Here is a 23,993-nt window from a genome sequence, read left to right as displayed (position 1 = left end):
ACGTAACCAGATTTGTTGGTTGATGAGCACAAAACGGTCTGTTTAAGTTACGATGTGGCCCATGATCCAATGCAAAAAAAACAAACAAAAAAACTTAAACTGTCCCACTGACCCAAGTCATTACTAGAATATTGATTCCATCTTTATTGTATTCCACATATGTCGATTAATTGTGAGTAATTTGAATTTCTCGCGTTGAGGAGTTTATATGGCTTAAAGCTCAGGGCGTGGGTCTGTGTTGACGGGCTCTATAAGTATTCCCATCCCTCGGGTGCGCAGTGTTGCCAGCCACAGAGCCACGTCAGGCCTGTAGCAACTGCTCATCTGCTACTGCCTCTCCAAGGTTAGAGATAGGCCCGCCCGACTGGCTAGAAACACTCAAAGAAAAAAGGCACAGGGAGCTGGATTGAAATCGCAATGCCCGGAGGGAAGTTTTTTTGAACAATTGCAATTTCTCCGGCACAGTAGCTCAAAGTGTCGGCTGCGAAATTGTCAGCGTGGACACTGACAGCGTTATTTCGTCTCTCAAAGAGGTTTTGCAGCTAAGAAAAGATCGTTATCGCCCGGTGCTTGATGGAAACGCGCAATCATAAAAAATGGTTGCATGTGGAAAACATCCGTGAATGCGATCGTTTCCTTTTGACATCGTTGCGTCAGGAAAAGCTCCACTGCAAGCAGGACTCTTGTTTGGGCGAGAAGTCTCCACTGTGCACCGTATAGTGCTGCTGGAGTGAAGGTGACTTGAGCCCAGTCGCAGGCGAGCCAATGCGGAGAGGACCCACAGGCGCTCATCCGGTACTTTTCCTTCGCCCTCAGGCTCGTCTGGGAGAGCATTTGCTGCCTCTCCCACTATAAAGGGAAGGAAGGTGAGAAACAGAGCAATAATAGTAATCGAGGTTCAACCCAGCTCGTAGCTGGCGAAGGTGAACTGGGTCTAAACGGAAGAGAATAAGGTGGACACTGAGGTGCAGGGTGGTGAGGCAGGAGGGGAGTAAGTGGTGGAGTTTTGGGGGATCAGACTAAATCATTCTGTCTTAGGGCTGTTTTAATAGTGGATCTGTATGCATGAGTTCTGCATCGAAAGGGCGCAAAAACCGCCCCAGATCCACCGGGAACATCTTCCAGATTGGCAAGCCTCCTTACCGAGACCCACAGAGGAGGGAGAGCACCGAAAGTACCCGCAAAGCCCAGCGCGCCGTGGCCGACTGCAGAATGGTAGGTCTGCGGCACTTTAATGCCTGCATGGTGCTTCTGAGAGAGTGCTTTTAACCTAACATTTCTCTGTTCTTGGCCATTCGACTATCCTGTGCATACATTATGCACAAGGGACAGCTGTTAATAAAAGGACAAAAAAGATTGCACCCAGGTCTGGCAGCCTAAAAATAGCTATATGCATTTGCATGGCTTTGTAGGCAGTGAAGCCAAACAGAACACCTCAGCGTGCAGATTGACTGTGTGATTTGCATTTAGAGTGTGCAAGGGGGCCAGTGATTTGTACTGCAAAATTTCATGAATTGAAAGAACATCTGTAGAGATTTTAGTGATCGTGAAACAAACGTCCTGTATTTTCACAACGCTCACAGAGATGATACAGCCTGCTTCTTTTTTCTTTTTTTTTTACCTTTCATATACCAGTGATTGTCATGGAGCCTTGCTTTCCGTTTACAGGACTACAGCAGGATGCCGTGCAGAAGTTGAACAAAACGAGTAAAATACCTGTATCCCCCAAACTCTGATTTGTGCAGACAACGAAATTTAACATAATTGAGCCCCAAACAGCTAATTAAGCAGTCGTGTAGTCTGTCTTTGCTGCCTGTTTAATGGCGGTGCTTCACTTTATGTTCAGTCACGGTTCTCCCGGACATCAGTGGGTTTTTGTGTCTGAATATGTGTGCAAGGTTGCCACTTTGCTGCTTGTAACGAAGCAAACCAGCCTGTACCTGTACATGGCACATACATTTTTGGATAGTGTTGCTCATCATTTCCTTCCTTGCTGACGCCTTGTCATGTTAACAACTTGGGCTAATGACACAGACTGTTCTGCTGCAATGCCCAGCAAAGGAGGTCAGCCAAAAGTTTTGAGTCATAATTGTTTTTGTTTTTTTTTTGTTTTTTTTAATATACTTTTATATATAGATTTTATTATCTCCTTGTGATACAGATCGTCCAAGAATTCAACACACTTGTGGCTCTGTACCGTGAACTGGTCATCTCCATTGGCGAAATCACTGTCGACTGTCCTTCCTTACGGGCCGAAATGCTCAAGACCCGATCTAAAGGCTGCGAAATGGCGAGAGTGGCACACCACAGTCTCTCCCTAATATCGGGGTGAGTTGGCACAGATGCTGTCCATGGTTCTGAAAATATTTTGCAAGCCGCTATTGTAGCGGAGTGTGTAACAACCCACCACGAACGGCGTTCTGCAACACTGCAGTGCCTGAAGTTGTAAAGTAGCTAATATTACCAAAGTAAAGTTCCGATTCGCATGAAAATCAACATTTTAAGTCCACGTATATTTTTCCAAGCCTGCTCCCCCACTCTTTATAATAATCTAAATGTCATCCTTAGGTTTTAAGGAGAGCAGGCATGCGGGAAAATGGAACGTGAGATCAGCTTTTAAAAAATCATGACATCTCTAATTTGCAAATAGGAGAGCTTTGACAGGAAGCTCTCAAAAGAACATGCGGTAACTGATCACTCCCATGTAGCTGTGCCTAATGCACAAAGTGGAGCGGAAGTGGGATGTTTCCCTGGTCGAATATCCGAGATAATAGTATCAATAATATGAAGCCAATTATTATTATCTTTTTATTCTTGTACAATAGTGTGAGAAGAGTTCTGTGCCTGTGTGTGTATTTGTGGGTTGCATCTGTTATTGGAACTTGAATATCTAGATCCTATACTTTTCAAGAAGAAAATTATGTTTTTATTGACTGTAGAGTGTTTATGAGAATCCAAATCTTTGGAGTGACATCCCATGAAAAACATAATAACCAGGATGAACTGTTAACTGCATCAGAACATGTTTTCATGCTAAATTTCAAGTGGTTTGTATGCGATTTAAGTTATTCTTGAAGCCAGAGGGAAACAACACAGATAAAAGCCCAAAAAGCCTGTTGACTTGGCCCACAGCATCCCCTCTACACTGGTGCCAGTGGAAGAAGGGCAAAGTGAGGTTTGGGATTTAAAGATCCCAAGTAAGGCTGAGATGCCAGCTGACTTGGCACCCTTAAACTTACTTAAATAACAATCGGACAGATTGTAGCCAGTGGTGAGAAAAAATTGGACACTGTTTGCAGTACAAGATGCTTGCCAAAGCCCATCCACTGTTGGAGGAATAACAATGTTAGGTTTACTGTCGTGCTGTAGGCCATATTCCTCTTTGGGATTGGCATACAAATTAATAAACTTGTTAGACACTTGTGAATCAGCTTTCATTGATGACAAGTTTATTGGTTATGTTTATTTAGTCGGTTAGGCTCTGTTCTGCTCTGAATCACAGTCTGGCTCAATAATTCTTAAACTTTCTACATTATATTCTTCATTGTAGGTTATGTGCATGACAAAAACTTTCCATTCACTCTATTGTGCCTCTATATGTACATGACACATTTAGCCAGTAAACGGGTCTACTGTGGCCTGAAACAGGGAAGGCATGGAGATGAAGCTTGCTGTTGGAAGAGGGGAATTTAACAGCATTATCTGAAACATTCGTTGCTTCTAACAGAGATGGTACAGCAGCAAGAGAGAAAACTTCCCACTGATAACAGCATCAATGTAATCTCAGAAGCACATATTCCAAACTTCCTCCAAAAAAACTGTGTCCATGTGTCTCTATGGCTTGACTGGTAAGGGGGACCCTCCAGTGTGCTAGAGGAAGGCTGATAGCACTGGTGACAGCTGTGCTTTTGGAACAGTGCTGTAGAAGGCAGCATTGTCACTAAACAGGGAAGGCATGGAGATGAGGCTTGCTGTTGGAAGAGGGGAATTCAACAGCATGATCTGAAACATTCGTTCTATGTTCCAGTTTCACACCTTTCATCTGTCACCTTCTTCTCTGATATCACACCTGCTAAATATCACCTGCAAGTGTTGCCTTCAACATCACATTTATTTAGTTGCAAAGCTAAAATACCATCGCTTCTCATGAGTGCTGTGGCTCAGCTGTGGTTAGGTATAAAAGAAAATACTGAGATTGGCTTTTATGTTATATCTGATAAACATCCATGTTAGCTGCTAATACATTCTAATGCAATCAAGGAAAAATCAGTTCAGCATATATGTTGAATATGTATATATATACATTTGTATCCAGGACTAACATAAAGCATTAGGTACAGTACGCACAATGAATTGATCATCATTACAAACTTAATAACATATTATAATGTCACCCATTCCTAGATATGTATCAGTTGTTAAAGTTATTGGTCAGCAAATTTTGGCCACTCGATTGAACTCAGTGAGAGATTAAGTTAACTTACCATAGGAGTACATGCATAACCATCAAATAGATTTCAGAATTAGAGTTGAACTCTGCTTGATTTTAGAAAACATGAACCCCTAAATTTAGTTCACTTTAATATCCATACAATGGATCATTTCATACATGTAATACTTGTGAATGTATGTGCAATCGACTTCAATGAATTTCAGTGAAATAAAAAATACATTTATTTAGCTGTATCTATATGTCTATGCAAGTGTTTGCAACTGATGGCCACTTTGAGGCCACACAGGCTCCACACAGGCTCTGCTTTCACAAAGGCTGAGCTGGCACATGGGTCTGACATCCAGTTATATGTAACTTAGATATACATTTATTGGTATCTGAATTAACGTTCAAAGATGCAGTGAATTAATATTCCTTAACTGTTATGTTAAGTGAGAATTAATCACATCAATTATTTTCTTAATGCTGAACAAATCAAAACATCATGACATATCCAGCATTACTTCATGCATGTCACATGAGTAATGATCCTTCCATTCATTTAACGTATCCATATTGATTAAAAATTCCAGTGCAGCTTACTATATGCTTAGAAAGAAAATCAAGAGCCAGATGTATAACGTTCTGTGTAGTTTAACAGCTGAAACTGCACACTTTTATATCCAGAATCTGTGTTTCATCTGACCAGATTGTCTTCCTCCATGTGTTTTGACAAACTCTAAACATGCTTTCTTTAAGCAGTGAAGTTTTCAGGACCACGCTTTCAAATCCACCTTTGTCAAGTGTATGGCTTAAAGTGTGTATAGTGACCTCCTTTGGTCTCTTTATTGTCTCTGATTAATGACATTTTTACCTGGTCTGTGGGTTTTGGTGGTTTGTCCTTTTTTTTTGGTGACATAGTTGTTATTTATTTATTATATGAATGATATTAATAAATTATGTATTAGTTCTTTATGGAAAATTTGATGTTTTTCATAAACCAACCCTACTCTGTACTTCTCTACATGTTCATTACTCGGGTGGGGTGAATACTTTTTCAAAGTATCTGTTATCTGTTCACCAAATATGACAATGTTTAGCATTTATCTATATTTTCACTACTTGATTTATTGTATCTTAACTTCCTGGAAGATGTAAGAACGTTAATCAAAATTGTTTTTTGTTTTCTTTTGGATGAGCTGCCATCGGACTGAAGCTTAAGAATGGCAAAAAACAAGCTAATCAAATAGTAACTATCAAACAGTACCTGCAGAAACTATTTAGGAATTTTCTGTCAATAAAGTGGATTATTGCACTCAGAGTTAATCAAACTCCAGCTAACCAGTATTTTTTCTGTGCTATAACTCTTTGCCATTTCAGGCCAGAGGATGGCGAAATCCACCCTGAGATATGTAGGCTCTTTATCCAGCTGCAGTGCTGCCTGGAGATGTACATCACAGAGATGCTGAAATCTGTCTGCTTGTTGGGATCCCTGCAGCTTCACAGAAAAGGTAAATACACAGACACGCCTGATGTGTAGTTTATTGATAGCATGCTTTATTTAATAAAAAATAGATAAATAAATAAAAGAAAAACTGTAACTTTTCCATCAAAATTACTGTTAGCCACCTTATTATCATTTATTATTTATTTATTATTATAAACTTGAATAATTGTGAATATACTGTAAACTTGTGCTTTTGAACCTGCAATGTAATTTGCACCTGGTATGTAACTGTACTGTAAGGCCAGCTTTTCTTTTATAAATATATTTGATATTTTGTCTTGTGATGACACATAGTAAGGCTAACTGTGTTCTTTAGGTAAAGATTCATGTGGCCCTCCTGGTGTTGACAGTAAGACTGAGGACTCAGATATCCCCATCCTGGAGGACACCTCTTCGTCCCCCACCGATTGTTCTCAGCTCTGCTGGCTACTGGCCACTGACATAGATAACATAGAAAAGTAGGTTGAAATGTCTACATATTTGTTTCTAATAAAACATTTCACAAAAAAGAAAGTTATGTTTGTGAAAATTACAAATTACTGCTGTTACAAAGACCTGCAACAGTTTAAATAATTTCCAATGGTTTTATAAAACTGCAAAAGAAAATATCACAATTTTGTAACAAAGTATTTCTATAGGTGGTGCTGTACCGTTGTTATGTTGACTGCAAACTACTTGAAAAATAGTGAGGATGCATATCACTGTCAGCATGCTGTGCTTTGTCAGAGCATTAATTACATAAGGATCTGAACTTGTAAAATATTCAACCCAAAGTTTTGTCAATTTATTAAACCCTAAAAGTAGATCAGAAAAACCCAGCTGAACAAATAAAACAAGAAAACTCCAGATGGTCGTTTTTTTAACTGATTATGTCGTTCAAATAAAACACCCATAGGAGTGGCAGAATATATGTAAATGTCAAGGATGAGCAGTTAACTTTAAAGTGAATGGAATCAAGTGTTTTTAATCAATGAGATGAAAATACGGTGTAAGTGGAGTGGATGCCTTGTTTTATTAAAAAAAAAGGGGCTCTATAAAAGCCTTGTCTTCAAATGAAAAGCATTATATCAGAAACAAAGAATACTTCTTGAGAATTTCAGAAAATGACTTGTTGGTGCTTATCAGGCTGAAAGATGGTTATGAATCATATCAGGATTTGGACACTACCAATCCACAAGCAGACAGAATGCATTCAAATAGAGGAAATTCAGGGATGCTGTGAAACTCCCTTGTAGTGGTTAACCAGCAAAAAAAAAAAAAGCCCCCAATCACTAAGCAACTAAATGCTGTCTGTAGTTTGCTAAAGATCATTCAGACAAGCTAGAATGCTACTAGAAAACTGCTTTGTGGTTCAAACGCAAAGTTCTGAGTAAGGAAAAAAGAAAGTTTCACATTCCAGTATCTTATCTCATCTGTGAAACTTTGTAGCGTCGGCGATGTCAAGGTTTGAACTTGTTTTGCTGCATCTTGGACAGGACAGCTTACTTATATTGTTGAAACTGTGAATTTAGAAGCAAAATGTCAGAATTTCTGTCCGTGAACTTAAACTAACTCAAGAGAAAAGCAGCAAGGCAAAAGAACTAAACACTGAAGTTGTTTTGTTGTTTTTTTTTTACCAAAGAATGTTTCAAGGAGAAAAAAATCTGCTTTTGAGTGGCCAGGACAATATTGTGACTGTTGTTGAGGGATCTGAACTGAGCAGTTGAAGAAACCCACCAACATACTTAAAGAGGAAGTCATCCAAGCACATGTTCAGAACTATCAGCAGTTAAAATAAACATTCAGCTGCTGCTATTGGTGCACAAAGGAGTACTGAGAGCAAAAGTTCACATACTTTGGCTACCTTTTCCTCAAAAAATAGATTGATTTTGAAGCTTGACGTTATTGTTTCGTTTACCAAATTTGAACGTCTTATCTGTTTTTTAGGACTTGTCGGAAACTCTGGTATCGTTTCAGATTAGAACACAAACTTACAAGCAACACTGTATACCTGTTTACTCAGACATACCGTTGGGACACCACTAATTTTGGAAGCAAAATACAGCCTATTATTAAGGTTAACATGAGAGAAATGGTTTGGATAAATCTTTAGGAATTAATTTGGAAAAAGTTGGAAAAAATCCTTTCGAAGCAAAATGAAAACCTACTGTGTTTGTGTGTTCATCTGCAAATACACAGTGATAGATGCTTGAGGTGCATACAACATACAACCCTTGTTTGTATTACTGCAGGGATATGAGAGAGATGAAGAACCTTCTCAGTAAACTCAGGGAGACAATGCCTTTACCACTGAAGAACCAAGGTAAGAACAAAAAAAAAACCTGAATATTTCACCCTCTTGCTCACCGTAACAGCAAGAAGCAGTGACACAATTAGCAGAAATACATGACATGACACTGGTATCCTTGTGTTCTTTTGCCCAGATGACAGCAGTTTGCTGAACCTGACTCCCTACCCACTTGTCCAACAGAGAAAGAGGCGGTTCTTTGGGCTCTGTTGCCTGGTTACCAGCTAAGGGCCACACCTCTACATGTAGGTGGCGGCAACAAAGACACCATTACCCACCGTCCATCACCACTTGTGTCTACCACCGAAATATTACTGCCATTTTCAGATAAAATGTCTCTTTCTCTTTTTTTCCCCCTCCCAAAGGATACCCATTTTCTAATTTAATTTTGTAATACAAAGAAGAATTGTAACTGCAATGGAGTGAAACAAAACTCATGAACATATATTTTCAGATATTTTGCAAAAAAAAAATGTTTTCCGTTTTTGGTAATTGCAGCCAGATATCTGCTTGTCCAATGTAAAAGAGAATGAGAGATCATCTGAAACATCATTGCTAAATTACTTCCACAGTCCAGAGTGAATGAAATGAGGGCTCATGTTTTAAAAAAAGGGAATATATATGTCTGTTTTGTCAGAAATAATGTAATAATGAACAGATGCCATTTCAACATGTCAGGATGGCACTTGCAAAGTCAAAGTTATACCTTCGTCTGTCTAAAATGGTACAACAGGTTTGTGCAGAAGAAGTCTTTTGTGTATTCTAGTCTGTTTTCTGTTTCTTACTGTTAATGTACTTAATTTAGTCTTCCATAAACCAAGAACCTGTATCCAACTTAAACTTTCCAGCTTCAAAATGGAACATATGATAAAATACTCAAAAGAAAACTTCTTTGCACATAATATCTATCTATGAAATAAGACATAAGACTTGTACATACACATACTCTTTACGCAATGCTCTGAATTATTTTCAAAGTTGGAGATGTTTAGCAAAGAATGTGGTATTAGAGGGAAGGATCTTGTACTGACTGAGGCTGTTATGGAGCAGGGGCCAGATCTTTGAGTACTGCTTAAAGAAGATAGATATCAGTGTTAATTGCAAAGTGAAGGTACAGTAGTCAAAGCTGTAATAGGTCATTTTACATTGTTAATAAAAACTTTTGTTATAGAAACCAATCAGCTGGCATTTGTGATTGTCTTGCATGTAGTCCACAAAATGTCCACTGGATGGAGCCAGGATCAAAGGAGACATATGACGTGTTCAAGAAAGAAAATATATTTTTGTGTTTAACTAAATGGATTTGATAAAATGAATAAACTTTAAGCAATTACATGATGAGTGTAACTCCAAATTAGGTCATCTGTAATACCCAGTTAAGATTGTTACTTCTATGTCTACTCACCTTACATAGATCAGAGGACAGCACGACTTGTTTTGTACATTTTTGTTCACATCTCAAATATACGTGTATTCGAAACAAATTAGAAATGTACATCTGGTGAGTGTAGACATATTTATCTTCACAAGCAGGGCTCACTGATCATTCAGTTTGATTGTTCTCCATCCAACAGTATCTGCACTCCTGACCTCAGCAGTATATTTATCTGCACTCAGTCTGGAGGTGACTGAAGGCCTGTCAACGCTGTTCTCTGAGTCATCACGTTCCAGAATCCTGTCTCTGAACACGTCTGATTTGTTTTTGGACTTTGAACTTATTGTAATGAGAGTTTACTTTATGCTTTCGAACGCTGCCATTGGGTGTAGTGCATTTGGGTAATCTAAACTCTAATAGTACTATCTATCCAACAAAGAATGTAAAGTTGCCATCTAGCGATGCTGAACTTTGAGCAATGGCCACTGTTTTGTTTACAACCCAAGTCAGACCAACTGAGTAACCCTGCATTTGGATCAATGTTGCTTCATTTGCTTTGTTTATTCAAACATCATTCTCCAATTTCTCCTGGACGGGCCCCTTTTCACTCTACCTTCTTCACCTCTTCCTCCTCCATCAATTTTCTGGTATTTTTAACAAAACAATGACCAAACAAAAGGGGTAAACAGGTAACCACGGTTACCCAACATCCCAAACATGCGATATAGCAGAATATACTTCCACACTGCCTAGGCATGGACCTGACCAACATTCCAAGGAATGTTTCAGAGGTTCCAGGTGTTATGAACTAAGTAACCATCTGAAAACTGTTTTCAACTTAGATTTTACCCAGGTGGTTGTCTTTGTCATGATATGGAAATATTTCCCATTCATGCTACTCACGTCATTTTAAAGATAAATACAGGTTAAACACACTGTGCTTGTGAAATTGATAAAAGAAAACAAACTATTTAAAAATGCATCACCATGACAACATTCATTAACAATACCAGAAAGAACAATAAATCTACGGTATATATTTGGAGAATCAAGTGGCTACAAGGGGAGTTATGTTTATATTAGATATCATCAAAATAAGTGATTTTGTCAAACTGAAAGAGAACCTGAATCCACCTGAAAGATGGAACAAAATCCAGAGACAACATATTCAACAGGTGACTGACTTTTCTGACCTGTGATGGACTGGGTGTACCCTACGTCTCGCCCAATGACAGCTGGAGGCTCCATATCCGTATTTTTATGATTTTTACTGTCCAACACTAAACTCAGAGAACAACTGTGGGAAACCAAACTGGAGTTACGCCACCTTTGTCAAAACACTAAATGACTAAAGAAGATAAGTTAAACCATACAAGTTTAAGTTCTTTGAGTTGTTATACTCTATTTAAAATGATAAAAGAAAAAATTATTTGGCTGTTTTAGGTAGACAACAAATCTGCTGACAACTAACATTTTAATTTGATAGTGACACATTGAGTGGATGGTGTCTTCACAGAATCTGACAAACATGTTCAGACAACCATGGACTCACATCAAGAGAGCGCAGAAAAGTCTGCAGCTGCAATAAACTGCCAGCAGAGGTTTGTTTAGCAGGTTGTGCACTGCCTGCTTTAGTAGCACAAGATATCTTCTGAATCCAGAAAGCAGAGTTTCAAGCATCATCTAAAGGTAGTTTTACGAAGCTTGTTAATCAGGGCTGTATGGTGGTGTGGTGGTTGACACCATTACCTCACACCAAGAGGGTTTCTGGTTTGAATCCTGTGTCAGCTTAATTGGTGACTCTAAATTGCCTTTAGGAGTGAGCGGGCCGTGTATGGTTGTTTCTCTCTGTGTGGCCCAGTGATGGACTGGTGACCTTTCTAGGGTATACCCTGCCTTTTGCCCAATGACAGCTGGGATAGGCTCCAGCACCACTACAACCCTGAGTTGGATTTAGGACGTATAGAAAATGGATAGATGGATCCCGTTTATCAATATCTTATTCACAACATAACATGGAATATGTATCTATATATAGATATATCTGTATAGATATATCTATATATCTATATAGATACTAATATCTTATGAATAAGATATTAGTTCTCGCAATTTGCCAATTTTGCTCATCTTTATATTCTCTTCTGATGTACATGTAACACCTTCTTTTAAACTGGAATTGTATATCTTTTCAAAAAGCAAGATGCTTTACAACACATTCCACCATGTGTTGTGCCTGTAGATTCCTATTTGTTGGTGATAATCAAAGCACTGGAAGGCATATATGTGGGTCTCACTATCATATAAAATAACTGCAACAGTATAGATTAGACTTGTGTACTGTCTTTAATTTCTAAATGCAGTTATTTTGATACATGCATAAAAATGTGCTTTTAAAGGGTTGTACATATTGGCACATAAAACGATGTAACATTCATGATTATTTAAAGAAATAATTAAGAGAAAAAAAGAAGGTAAATAGAAGACATCAGTCAGCTCAGACCTTGAATCCTCAGGAAGCACAGGGAAGGATACTGACAATCGACACATGTTCTCCTTTACATCGCCGAAGTCCTGCTTCACATTCACTCATGTTTTGTGAGGCCACGTCCGCATTCTCGCCAACGCGGACACACACACTCAAACCGGGGTTTGAGCAATCTTCAGGATTCTTACAGCGACACGTGTTGGTTTGATCTAACAAAATGAGATGAGAACAAATGGGATGAACAGTGAAAAACATGCAACTGCTGTCCATTGTGATGGACTGGTTGTGACCTTGTATGTTCCTACCGTCACACTTCTCCCACATGTGACATTCGGTGCAGCCTTCTGTCTTGCGCTGTGGCCAGTTGCAGCTGCTGTGCTCTGCTATCTCAACATTTTTCCCTGCACACTGCAGTGCATGCATTTTGCACACAGAAATAGGAAAAAATGTGCTACTCACTGAAGATGTGACACACAACTCCAGTGATGAACTGGAGAAAAGAAAGAAAGGACAAGAATCTGCATAAAATACAATAAGCAAGATGAGATAGTCAACCAAATCAGCCAATTTACATAAACTGTTATGACCAAATTGCTGATTATCAGAGAAAAGATACCTGCACTCATTAGCCATTTTGCAAATACATCTTCCTTTAAAAAGCTTTTCCCATGCCTTACATTGTACTGTGGGAGCAGTCGGTTGCTGGGCTGTATCAGCTGTGGTATACATGGAAAGAAATGATATACAGGGCATACATACATGGAAAAGTTTTGGGTTAAAGACAAAGTACAACGTAAATTAAAAGCACAACATGCTGCAGACAAGTTTTGCTCACAGCGTCTAATTAATATCAATTTGAGAAAAATACCTTGGCTGCATCTGATGTTTGCTGGATCTGGTGAAAAATGTAAACTGGGATCACAAATAATCATTGCTTCCCCTTCTAATGTTGTACCCTCGGGACAAGACAAGGTCACTCTCTCCCCAATGGAATAAATTGGATTTAAAGGAGAAGCTATGACATCCTTGGCAAGTGAATTAAGCTTGCATACTGAAACTGCAGAAAAAAACAACAACAACAAGAAAACATGAAAAACAAATAAACGTCATTTAGTCTGATAGTTAATATTACATTTTTGGTTAAGTGTACTTACGTATGCACTGTCCAAGTCTTCCAGACCAAGTTTGATCAGCAGTACATTCTAGGATGCTTTGGCCAACAAGATGAAAACCTGCAGTGCAGGAGTACTCAGCTTTGTCCATCACAGCGTAAATGTCTTTAGGGTTCTGTAATTAAAGAAAATAAAAATGTTCATTTTTGCCTTTCGAACAGACACTTCTTTAAATGAGCTGAAAATGACGCAGGGGTATGAATAACCAATCTAACTGAATAACACAAAGAGGCAGGCTCCATTTATTTTGCAGAACAATTACATATTCATTTATATCTATGAACATTTTTTTTTACCAGATGTGCTTAAACAATGCATAATATCTCCAGAATGAAAAACTTGACAAATTAGGTGGACATATGCAAAAGCAAATTAAACTGTACAAAGAGAAATATTGTACTTTGATGTAGCTTGGAAATATGAAATGTTTGCTTTGCCCCACGGAGCTTTATTAGCTTCATCATACCTGGATGAAACCATTGATCAGATTGGGTGGGGTTTCACACTTGTGACTTGGTGGAAGAGTATTGTCAAAGCACTGAGGCTCCATGGTCCTGTAGAAAAGTAGTTCAAAACAGCATGTTCTATAGCTGCAGTTTGATGAAAGTAATAGTGAAACATTCGCTAAAAATTCAGTGCATTAACTGTTATTGACTGTCTAGAAGAATATCATAGACATATTTGTAGCACAATAAAACTTTAATTCGCTCTGACATTAAGTATTGCAGCTCATCATCGTCACACTGAGAAGACTCTGTTTGGTCTCCAATACAGTGTTGTCCTCCATTCTGGGGGTAGGGATTAGAACAGTGGCGAGTTCGTGAACTACGGCCCCCAGAGCACCGTGACCAAGCAGACCAACAGGACCAACTACCGTCAATCACTCCTTGATAGACAGAAATAGAAAAGAAGTCAATTGTATTCAGGAATGTATGGCTTTTTAGATTTTGTTTTTGTATAAATCCAGGAAGAAATATTTAACATTTTAAGAATGACTGTAGCAGTAAAAATCCTGTATGAAATGCAATACCTACCCTGTTGGCCTTCCACCTCTGCTCCCTGCTCACAGGCCAGCCCTTTTGTGCCTAGCTTGCAGATGCATTTACATGTGTTTCCATCCATTACAGCCATGCCGTTGTTTCTGCATGGCTGGCAGTGGCAGGGGTGGCTCTCTGACAGATACTGTTGTATGGCCCTGCGTAGATAAAGCTTCTTCACCCCAGCGCACTGAACTTCCTTCACCAGCTCTGACAGCGGCCGCAGCTAACAAAACAAGAGTTGGAGTCAGACAAGAAAGAAAAAGACGTAAAATAGTAAAAATAAATACTAAATAAATATTATATCACTGCATTTGAAGTTAAAGAGCATATTCTGTTTTTTTTTCCTTACCTTTTGTTTTATAACCTGTGGGAATGACCTAACAGACTCCGCCCAGTTTGAGTACATTTCTGAGTTCTTATTTGGATCACTGAGTTCCAGTCTCTCTAGTGCTGCAATATGTGACACACCTCCTCCCTCCACATCCACTTTAGCCACGTTATTTTTCGTACTTGTACCTATTTTAAAAATAAAATGGAAGAATTAATGAATGAGACAAATAATTATATATTTTAATGAGCACTGGCATATGTGTAAAAAAACATCCAGATTGTACCCGAGGAAGTTGTCTTATGGTCATCATCGCTCACACACTTCTCTATGGTAAGAGGGAAGAAAAGGATCCAGCGTTTAGTCCTTTCACATTCACGATGCTCATACTTTTCCTCGGCTTGAAAACAGGAAAAAAACAGAGAACAGTGCCTGAAATTAATGACAAGATAAAGGCAGGGCTTTATGAAATGTTTCTTTGAATGTACCGGTTAGTATGAGAAAACTATTAATCCTGATCAAATTGTAACTTGTTTCTGGAGGTTCGATGATGTTTTGAAAACTTCAAGCTGTTTATAGGCAATTAAAAAATATTGTAAAAAAAATAATAAATTACTAAATAAAAAAAGATTTACTAAACACAGTGGAAAATAAATCAATTTAAATACTTTGTTTCAAATCAGTTTAAAAGGATTTTCAAAAATTGAGAAAAATAACAGTTTGTTTTTTATGAAATACTGAAATGAAACATTTACAGAGGATTGTCATTTAACCCATTTTGTGTCACATTGACAGAGTTCAGTCTGTTTTTCCTGTGATTGGCGAATACTCACACATGTGCTTTTCAGTTTCTTCATCAATTGAGATAATGACTTTGAAGGAGCCTCCTAAGCTTCCCTCAGACACGTAGTGTGTTCCAAACCTCTCCAAAATCTTCCTGTAAGCTGAGTAGTCATAGACATTTGGGAGTTTGGCCAGTGCCTTCCAAAACTCCTCAGATAATGGGAGGTACTTAGGAGAATTACTCTGGAATTGAGCTACCTCTACGTCACTCTTGAAAACCAAAAGCTTGTAAGTCTGCAGGAATGGAAAATATTTTCTATCATTTAAATCAACTTAATTTTTCTACAAACCCTAACACAAAAATGTTGGGACATTGTGTTAAATATAACTTTAAAAAAATAGGGATGGGAGCAACAAAAGGCTGATGAAGTAATCACTACAAGACACTGTGTCAACCAGATTTAACTGTAACTACATGAATAGTGTTCACAAAAGACATGTCTTTCTAAAGGGGTGCTTAGTAACATTTTAATAACTCATCTCAGTCAGGACTGTGGAAATAGAGGAAAACAAAGTTCAGATTAGGAGTACTAAATGGATATGAATAAAGAAATGTGGACTGGACTGATAAGAATGGAGCAGTGCTAGAATGTTTGATAAAAAAAACACTTTAAACACTTTAAATTTCCGCATTTTCTTTCTCACTCCACAGTGAGAACAAGATATTTCTTTGTTTCCCTCCCGTGTCCTTTTGAATCTCGATTGTAAGACTCTTTACAGACAACAAGTGCCAACTTCACTAAACACTGAACGTGCGTGTGCAAAATAATGGACGTCAATGTATGGATGTGGTAGCTGTGAAATAAAACCAATGTGTCGTAAAACAGCTTTAATCATCTGATCATTAAAATGATAAAGACCATTTCTTTTTCTTTATTGAAGCATACTGATTTTTTTTTTACATCAGTATGCATGCAAGCTATACAATAAGTTATTTTTATTCAATTTCTTTACAAATACAGATGTATATCATTCTAACATTTAATCATAGATGTGTTTCTCTAACTGCCTTTTTCAGTCTGGTGTTGTTGAGTTACGTGATAATAATAATATAATTCAAAGATTTGACAGGGTGTTTATTTTTGTGTCGGGTGGTCATGTTGACAAATTATCTTGTGCAAAACCATCTTTTGTTTGATTCTGCCTAACCCTGAAGCTGACAGAGGAAGCAAAGCACAGAGATGGACCCACTTATCCTATGAGAGAGAGCAGAGTCGTCCGCAGTCTGTTGCAGACATGAACATCAGGACCATGGTCAAGGTCAGGCCACAACACATTTTCTCATAGAAAACCACTTTAACACGATGTGGTAGCACAAAGCTATATTTACAGTAGGAAGAAAGTCTCTGCTTCATACCTATCATATCTTCATAAAGTTAAAACCTTATAAACTACTGTTCAATCAGGCCTCAAAGTTCATTCATGCACCTCAACATTTAAATGTTCACAATGCAACGCACTTCTGAAATAGCTCATTCTAACACACAGCCCATCCTGCTATTGATTCATGTTTTACATAATTTCTCTCCCAAAGGTTCAGTATCTGATCTCTCCAGTTCCAAAAGAGGAGATGCCACATAGAGGTAAAAATGATCCTGTCAAAACTTTCTTTTTTTTCTTTTGAGACACGTTGCTCCCATCAAATACAAGTTAAGTTAATATTTTTCATTAAATGATATATTGTTTCACTTTAAAGATTGTATATGTTTTCTATGCTCTATGGGGAGAGTACTGATTAATGAGGGTTGCAAATCATTACATGTTGTTTCAATTTACATTCTATACAATGTCACAACATTTTTGGTATTACGGTTGTAATTTAATCTAAAGAATGCATTATCATGAATTTTCTTGTTAAAAGTGCAAAGACGATATTTAAGGTTTTTACATACCCGTGTCTGGTCATGTTTCTCGTGAAAGTCATAGTTGCGATATCCTGATGTGGTCCCAGACACTGTCTCTCTGTTGACAATGTCCTTGGCATATTCCCATTTACTAGTGAACATTTCATCACTGAAGTCATTCTGGACTTTAACCTGGAAACAGCATGAGTTTAACATTGTTTTGTGTTTCACAATCAGCAAATGTTAATTCTGTGAAATGAATGAAAAGAAAAACTTCACTGAAGCCTCTTTTACACTGGTTCAAAAACAGCTGCTAACAAAAGCGTTTAATAGGCATCCCGCCCTGGATCAAATGACTCTTTTGTAGTGATGGGTATTCATCAGCTCCAGCTCACAACGGGAACATAACATCTAAGTGTAAATATTCATTTTTGATGAGGAAGCTGGTTCAAGACTACAAAAGGGTGCACGGTTCACTTTTTCGTCTCAGAATCAAATTTTTCCTGACCATAACATCTGGCTCTGACTCTGACAACAAAAACAGACACAACTGATTTAATTTAAGTCGTCAGCTAGCAGCTTGCTCTTAGGCCAGCTCAGTGGATCTAGCATCCACTGTCCTATCAAAATTATAAACTAGTCTACTTATCTTAAGGTCTAAACTAAAACAAATAATGTGGCAAACATTTTTCTTTACTTGGACACAGTATGACAGGCATACAGTTCTTATCATACAGCCCATAATCACCCAAAGAGTTGTCTTTTTTTAAATGATGCTGAGAATATATTTTCGACATAATACTTCCATTATAATACTTCTCATTTTTGACTAAAAAACAGAGAAGTACATCAGGAAAACTAAACCCTATCTATTCATCTTTAGCCAAGTTAAGAAATGTTGCTTTCCCTGCCAGTATGATGTGTATGCTTATGTGAGTCAGTTTGTTAAGTACGGAAGAGGATTAGGGCCACTAAAAAAAAAGTCTGAATTCTTTTCCAGAACTTTTTTTTCCAAAACGTGAAAAAATGAAAAATTGGGGGAGATTTTTTTTTTCCATTTCTTAGAAAAAAGTCAGAATTCTGACTTCTGAGAAAAAAATATCCCCCAATTTTTTCTCAGAATTCTTTTCTTTTTTTTTTTAGTGGCCCTAATCCTCTTCCGTAGTTAAGCAACCAGGTCAGTGGAAATAGTACAGAAAAGAAAAAGTAGTTTTCAGTGCACCAAAATGCTAAGCAAGTAGAATGTCCCTGGTGATATCAAAGGCTGTTTGGTATAAAGTCTTCACAAGAGAGGAGAACATTACTTATGAAAATGTTCCGAAATAGTTATGTCAGAAGAAAGCCACAGCAGAAAACAGAGCTTAGGTCAGACAGACAGTCAGAGGGGAAGACAGTCTCAGATAAATTTGCTGATCAGTGTTATAAAATATGAAGCTTCTTCACATTTAGAGTTACTACAATGTAAAGAAAGCAATCTTAGTGCCAAGTTGAATTATGTCAATCAGTCATCTTTATTATCATTGTAATGTGTACAACAAAATTTGTGTTTGGTCGCTCTGCGTGTTGAAAGCACTTTATGTCTATTCTATAAGAAACACTGTTGTGGTGTTTATATCAGGTGTTAATGTGGGACCGAGGTTTAAATGTCTCAGCAACAACAAGTTTGTTTTGTTTTCTTTGACCTTGAAAGCAATATTGAGTTTGAGTCAAACTAACCAAAAAGTTGTACTGGATAGTACTAAGGGGCAGTCTGTAGACAGTTCTGTGATCACCACTAAAGGTGGGTCGACATTGGCCCCCAAAGCTCCTTGAATTGATAACACTGCCTCTCCTCTTTCCAGACACCACATCATATCTACAGAAACAAGGAAAAAATATGTTTTGGCAATATGGAACCTGCTAGCTTTACTTGTATGGGTGGATAAATCCAAATAGAAATATGTCAAGATTTGTTACTTACCCAAGTCCAAGTAGGTCACTATTTGGTGGGGGAGTGGTGTATTCACATATCACGAATTTTCCAGTTGGGCAGTCACGCTCATCGAGTCCATCTTCCTCACAGTCCTGATCTCCGTTACACAACAGAGATCTGCTGATACACTTCCCTGCCGGCCAAATGACAGATACCTTAGTTAGTGATTATTAAGTTCTGTTTATTATGGAAGTGAGTTTTATATCTAACCTGATCGACAGCGAAACCTGTTTCCACAACCCTGGTCTAAGGGGCAACCTTGTGTGGTTTCACAGGACCTGCTCTCACTCGACTGGCCATCGCAGGGATTCCCACCAAACTGCGCGTAGACGGCCATGGCTCGACTTCTTGTCTTTAACATGCCACAATGATACAATGAGTTAAGTTGCAAGATTTTATGGGTCAGAAGCCAGTTACCCAAAAACGTTTACTGATCTCATAACCTGTGATTTGCTGCAAGGATCGCAATCTGACCAACTGCCATAAGGTCCCCACTGGCAGTGAACCCTCTGAAAACAAAATCTTGGAAATGAAATGTAAATCAAACAATTAGATAAGCAGAAAAAGACTGATTCAGTGCCATCCAGTAATGTCATTGTGAAATTTGAATGGATAGTGATATGGTTTTAGTGCTAAAACAATAAAACACATTTACACTCTGGTGGTGAAGAGCATAAGCAGCCATGGCAAAATTATTGCACCGAGTTGTGCAATGTCCTGAGAAGAGAAGAGAAGAGAAGAGAAGAGAAGAGAAGAGAAGAGAAGAGAAGAGAAGAGAAGAGAAGAGAAGAGAAGTAAATGAAAATAAATCAAAAACATAAAAGTAAATGAAAAAATACTAAAGTCAGATATTACTTAAATCAGATTGTTTGTAAAAGTATTAAATCTGTGTTTGTAATTTTATCAAGAGCAAATTGTACTTGCCTTCATGACGGGTGAAGTGCATCAATAAGAAAAGATATGTGCAGGCTTTCGCATTCGATATTTAAGGGGAGTCAGATGTTTTAAGGACAGCCCAGAAGATTTCGACAGAAAAATTATGTGTTTTTGTGTTAGTGAGGAATGTCTCTCCCTCCGTGGGTATCTTTTCTTTGGAAGGAAATATTTTTGTGGCTGCTTCTGCCAGATAATCCATCTGAAACCAAAAACAAATATGGAGTGAGTTTCCTTGGTAACATTTTTATTTTCTCATGGGACAGATTTCCACATGTCACAGCAAGAAAAGTTAAGGTTAAAATTACAAGCACTGTGTTTTATTGTGTTGTTCCAGTAAAACAGTAAGTCCCAGTCACTATCAGTTAAACAGGCACTTGTTGATAGTTACCATATCTGGCCTTAGAAACACATGTTTTTCATTAAACTCAAACTCAAAGAGATGCCTGATTATGCTGCATACTGCAAGATTTGCAGAGATTCTTGTTTTTTATGAGATACTTAGAGTTGGAATTCATTTTTGAAAACTCAGACGTGACTGAGATGTGATTTTGTCAAGCAAACACTGGAGGGCAATAGAGATTTCAAAACCATCTATCTTTATGTTGATAAAATTGGGATTCTAGGCTGAGCAAACCTGTAATCCCTTTTTTAGCAAGGGAAAATTATGAAATTAGAATGTTGGTCGTCCTGATAGAAGTGCACAAAAATTAAGTTGATAGAAGTAAAATAAAAGTCAAATGTGCTGGATGACGTTTATAATAATCTCTAACAGTTAGAATTAAGATTTTCAGCACTCAACGGTCATGGATGGTTATGGATTTCTGCTTTTTTGTGTGGTCACCATCTCATACTGGCAGAGCAAGAGGAAATAGTGAGTGTTGCATTAAAGTGTTTTTTTTTCCCAGTTAAGAGGCAGGCGAATTTGCATTAGATAGCATTGATTTCTGCTGCCCATCATATCTAGAGATAAACAAGAAACAGTCTTGTCATGCCCACAAATTTAAGATGTCAAATGAATGTAGAGCCTGATTGAAAATGAGTTGCAAATACAACTGACATTTTGGAAATACATGTTCTGGTTTATAGCAGAGGATTGGAATAAGGAACAATTAGGACACATCAATTTCAGATCTTTATTCCTTTAAATAAAAGATGCCCTCTCAAAGTGAAAAACCTCTTTTTGTGTCAATTATCAGATGCAGAAATTTCAAAGATATGCTGAAAATATGCAGCGTTTACTTGGTCGTTCACTAAACTGAGAAAAGTTTTTTGTGTGTGTGCATACAACTAATTTAATTAAATAGTTTTTAGACACCAGAACATCAAGTCTCTCAAAGGTGAATTAACATATTAGTATATAGACTCTTATCATGATGACCCACTGGCATTTGCAGACATTTTTTTTAATGATTTTCATTCATACATCTGCAATTGGCAAAATAACTACTTAAATCGACATGTAAAGTATGAAATCATATTTTCTATGCAACTTTATGAAATAAAATTGTATTAAAGGAATGGAGGATACTGGATTTTCACCAATATCTAACATACATATTTTTGATTTAATATCTAATTCTAGACTTTTTTTTAACAATTCTGAGGAAGAAAACCACAGGTCCTGATACAAAATCAAGAAAAGAAAAATCAAGAAAAATCAAGAAACAGAAATCAAGAAAATCAAACCCTAGATCATGCATTTTTCTTCTGCAATGACTGAGATAATAGATACACAAATTATTTATTTTATTTCTGAAATGTGCACCCTTTGCTAAATGACTATCACTGTATAACTGCAAGTCCCGGCCCCCCAGGGCTAGAGTTTTAACAGACACTTGGCCTCCAGGCTGTCTCTTCCATTAGTTTTTCTTTTATGGGTCCCATATTTAGACCGATATCTGCCCTGTAAGTTTGCCCTGCCAGAGAGTGAAATTCAGAGGAGTATTGGCAGATTTTGTGCATTCTTTATGGTTCTCAGAAAGGATAGAGTAATTAGAAGGACAACATTATATGGATGTGAAAATAATAAGATTACAAATACTTTGTGATAAAACTCTGACAGCGCTTCAGGGAAGAGCATTGAAAGGAAAGGACAGTTTAGATGGTAGTGGTGGACTTTGGCGACATGGTTCTGCTAGAATGATTCATCGGTGTCTAATTCCTGCTTTATCACCAGTATTTCAAATTCATCAACTTCAAAGATAATATTTTTCTCATTCCAAATGATTACTGCTTATGGAAAATTTCCAAAGATTTTACCTCTTCAGAAAGGATACATGACTCTCAAGTTGAACTGATCAGCGGTAAAATTAAAGTACTGTAGTGCCAGCACTGTGTGCTATACATAGTGATTGTCAAATCAGAAAAAAACATCATTCATTGCTATTTAAGCTTACACCCAATGAATCCACTGAATTTCTAAAAATATGCATTGTTGAATGGAGCAGAGTGGTATGTGGGTTGATCCAAAATGCAGGTTCAGAAAAGGGTTAAAAGGTACACTAAGATAGAGAAAAAAAAGTATCTTTCACTCCATAGCTTAACTAGATACTCTTTTGTTTATAAATCTATGCATTTTAAATTAGGGTTGTGTGAAGTAGTTGCAGTCAGTCTCTTATTAACTTTGGTCAACAACATCAAACTAGCTGCGGATCAGAATGGGGCCAGCAGAAGAGGAATTATTTTGCTATCAAAAACAACTAAATCCTGTAAAAATTCACATGGGTCTGTGAATGCTGTAGTGTGGATTTTTACACTGTGTCACTTCTTCATCAGACAGTTACAGGGACTGTAGTTGGAGTCCAACTGTTCTTATTGCAACATGGACACTGTGTGGAAATCCACTATATAGTATTTGGTTGAACCACTTTTACCTTTGAATAGTTTTATATGGCAAAAATTCTTCTTTTTTAAATTCTAGGCAGCTTTAGTTTAATTACTTTGTCAGCCCTCCTCCTGTTGTCACTTTGACTACTGGTGCAGGAATGCTCAGACTACTCATAGGTACTTCATACAACCACACTTCAGGAAAATCAGAATATTATTTTAAGTTTTTAGCATGAGTTAGGCAATGGTTTTGACTAAAATTTATGTGCCATGAACCACCTGTGGCTTTTTTTTACTTTAGCATCTCATAGCTGAATGCAACAGTAACTGAAACACCAAATCTGTCTCTTTCCTTGTTGCTGTCCCTTAGTTTTTTTTCCATTGTTGTTGTTGCCTGTATTTCTGCCCCATTTTTTTATGTATTTCTTTTGTAAATATTTGAAGAGATAATGCAAGATCACTATAGCAGACTTTCATTATTCTGTTACTCTGAAAACACACATTGTTGGCAGACGTGTTGTCACCCTTCACGCATGTACAGTCAAGTAGATTACAATTAAGTAGAGGCAGAAGTGCCCAGTGAAATTACTTTTCCTCCTCCACACACTCCACAACTTTTCTGAAACTCACCGCCCCTCTTTAAAGTGTCTGAATGCCATCATCCATCCCTGCCACCTACACCAATGCTTCCTCTTCATCAGTGTTTGTGTGACAGAAAAACACAGACACTGAGATACGCATATAAACCTACATATGACGATTTGTCACCAAATAGCTACTGTTTGTCAGAATAACTCAAGTAAATACCTTGAAGGTACTGCTAAATGAGGTGCACACAAGCTGCACACCTGGTTGCTCAATGACCAGTGCTTCAATACAAAATGCAGGTTCATTAAGGTCACCCTAGGAGCCGTTGCCCACCCACCTTCTATCCTCATCACCC

The 23,993-nt window shown here is 37.7% G+C and overlaps 2 protein-coding genes across 2 annotated transcripts; one reads left to right on the top strand and one right to left on the bottom strand.

Moving 5' to 3' along the window:
- Positions 1-293: 293 nt before the first annotated feature.
- rgs7bpa (regulator of G protein signaling 7 binding protein a) lies at positions 294-9,396 on the top strand. The gene is made up of 6 exons (XM_072387735.1): positions 294-1,215; positions 2,162-2,328; positions 5,813-5,943; positions 6,256-6,397; positions 8,171-8,241; positions 8,363-9,396. Exons 1-6 carry the CDS (start codon positions 1,066-1,068, stop codon positions 8,452-8,454), a joined length of 753 nt encoding a protein of 250 aa, XP_072243836.1. The 5' UTR covers positions 294-1,065; the 3' UTR covers positions 8,455-9,396.
- A 2,528-nt stretch (positions 9,397-11,924) lies between these two features.
- Positions 11,925-20,276, bottom strand: c7a (complement component 7a). The gene is made up of 18 exons (XM_072387734.1): positions 20,213-20,276; positions 19,944-20,005; positions 19,732-19,810; positions 19,499-19,640; positions 19,277-19,421; positions 19,033-19,171; positions 17,365-17,508; positions 15,463-15,706; positions 14,916-15,029; positions 14,651-14,817; positions 14,296-14,524; positions 13,976-14,147; positions 13,728-13,815; positions 13,244-13,376; positions 12,958-13,146; positions 12,706-12,805; positions 12,395-12,579; positions 11,925-12,298 (listed from the first exon to the last, which is right to left on the bottom strand). Exons 1-18 carry the CDS (start codon positions 20,216-20,218, stop codon positions 12,114-12,116), a joined length of 2,523 nt encoding a protein of 840 aa, XP_072243835.1. The 5' UTR covers positions 20,219-20,276; the 3' UTR covers positions 11,925-12,113.
- Between the last annotated feature and the right edge of the window lie 3,717 nt (positions 20,277-23,993).

Source organism: Leuresthes tenuis, unplaced genomic scaffold (genome assembly GCF_036924035.1).
Source record: "Leuresthes tenuis unplaced genomic scaffold, fLeuTen1.0.hap1 SCAF_6, whole genome shotgun sequence".
Taxonomy (NCBI): domain Eukaryota; kingdom Metazoa; phylum Chordata; class Actinopteri; order Atheriniformes; family Atherinopsidae; genus Leuresthes; species Leuresthes tenuis.
This window is presented reverse-complemented; position numbering and strand designations above follow the sequence as displayed.

Bases quoted from the DNA above. Each gene is read 5' to 3' on its own strand.
- rgs7bpa (XM_072387735.1), top strand. From the start codon at position 1,066: ATGAGTTCTGCATCGAAAGGGCGCAAAAACCGCCCCAGATCCACCGGG. The intron at 1,216-2,161 runs GTAGGTCTGCGG...CTTGTGATACAG, and splicing joins CCGTGGCCGACTGCAGAATG to ATCGTCCAAGAATTCAACAC. The intron at 5,944-6,255 runs GTAAATACACAG...TGTGTTCTTTAG, and splicing joins CCTGCAGCTTCACAGAAAAG to GTAAAGATTCATGTGGCCCT.
- c7a (XM_072387734.1), bottom strand. The intron at 19,422-19,498 runs GTTAGATATAAA...TTTGGCCGGCAG, and splicing joins CAGGTTTCGCTGTCGATCAG to GGAAGTGTATCAGCAGATCT. The intron at 15,707-17,364 runs GTATGTAAAAAC...CCATTCCTGCAG, and splicing joins AGAAACATGACCAGACACGG to ACTTACAAGCTTTTGGTTTT.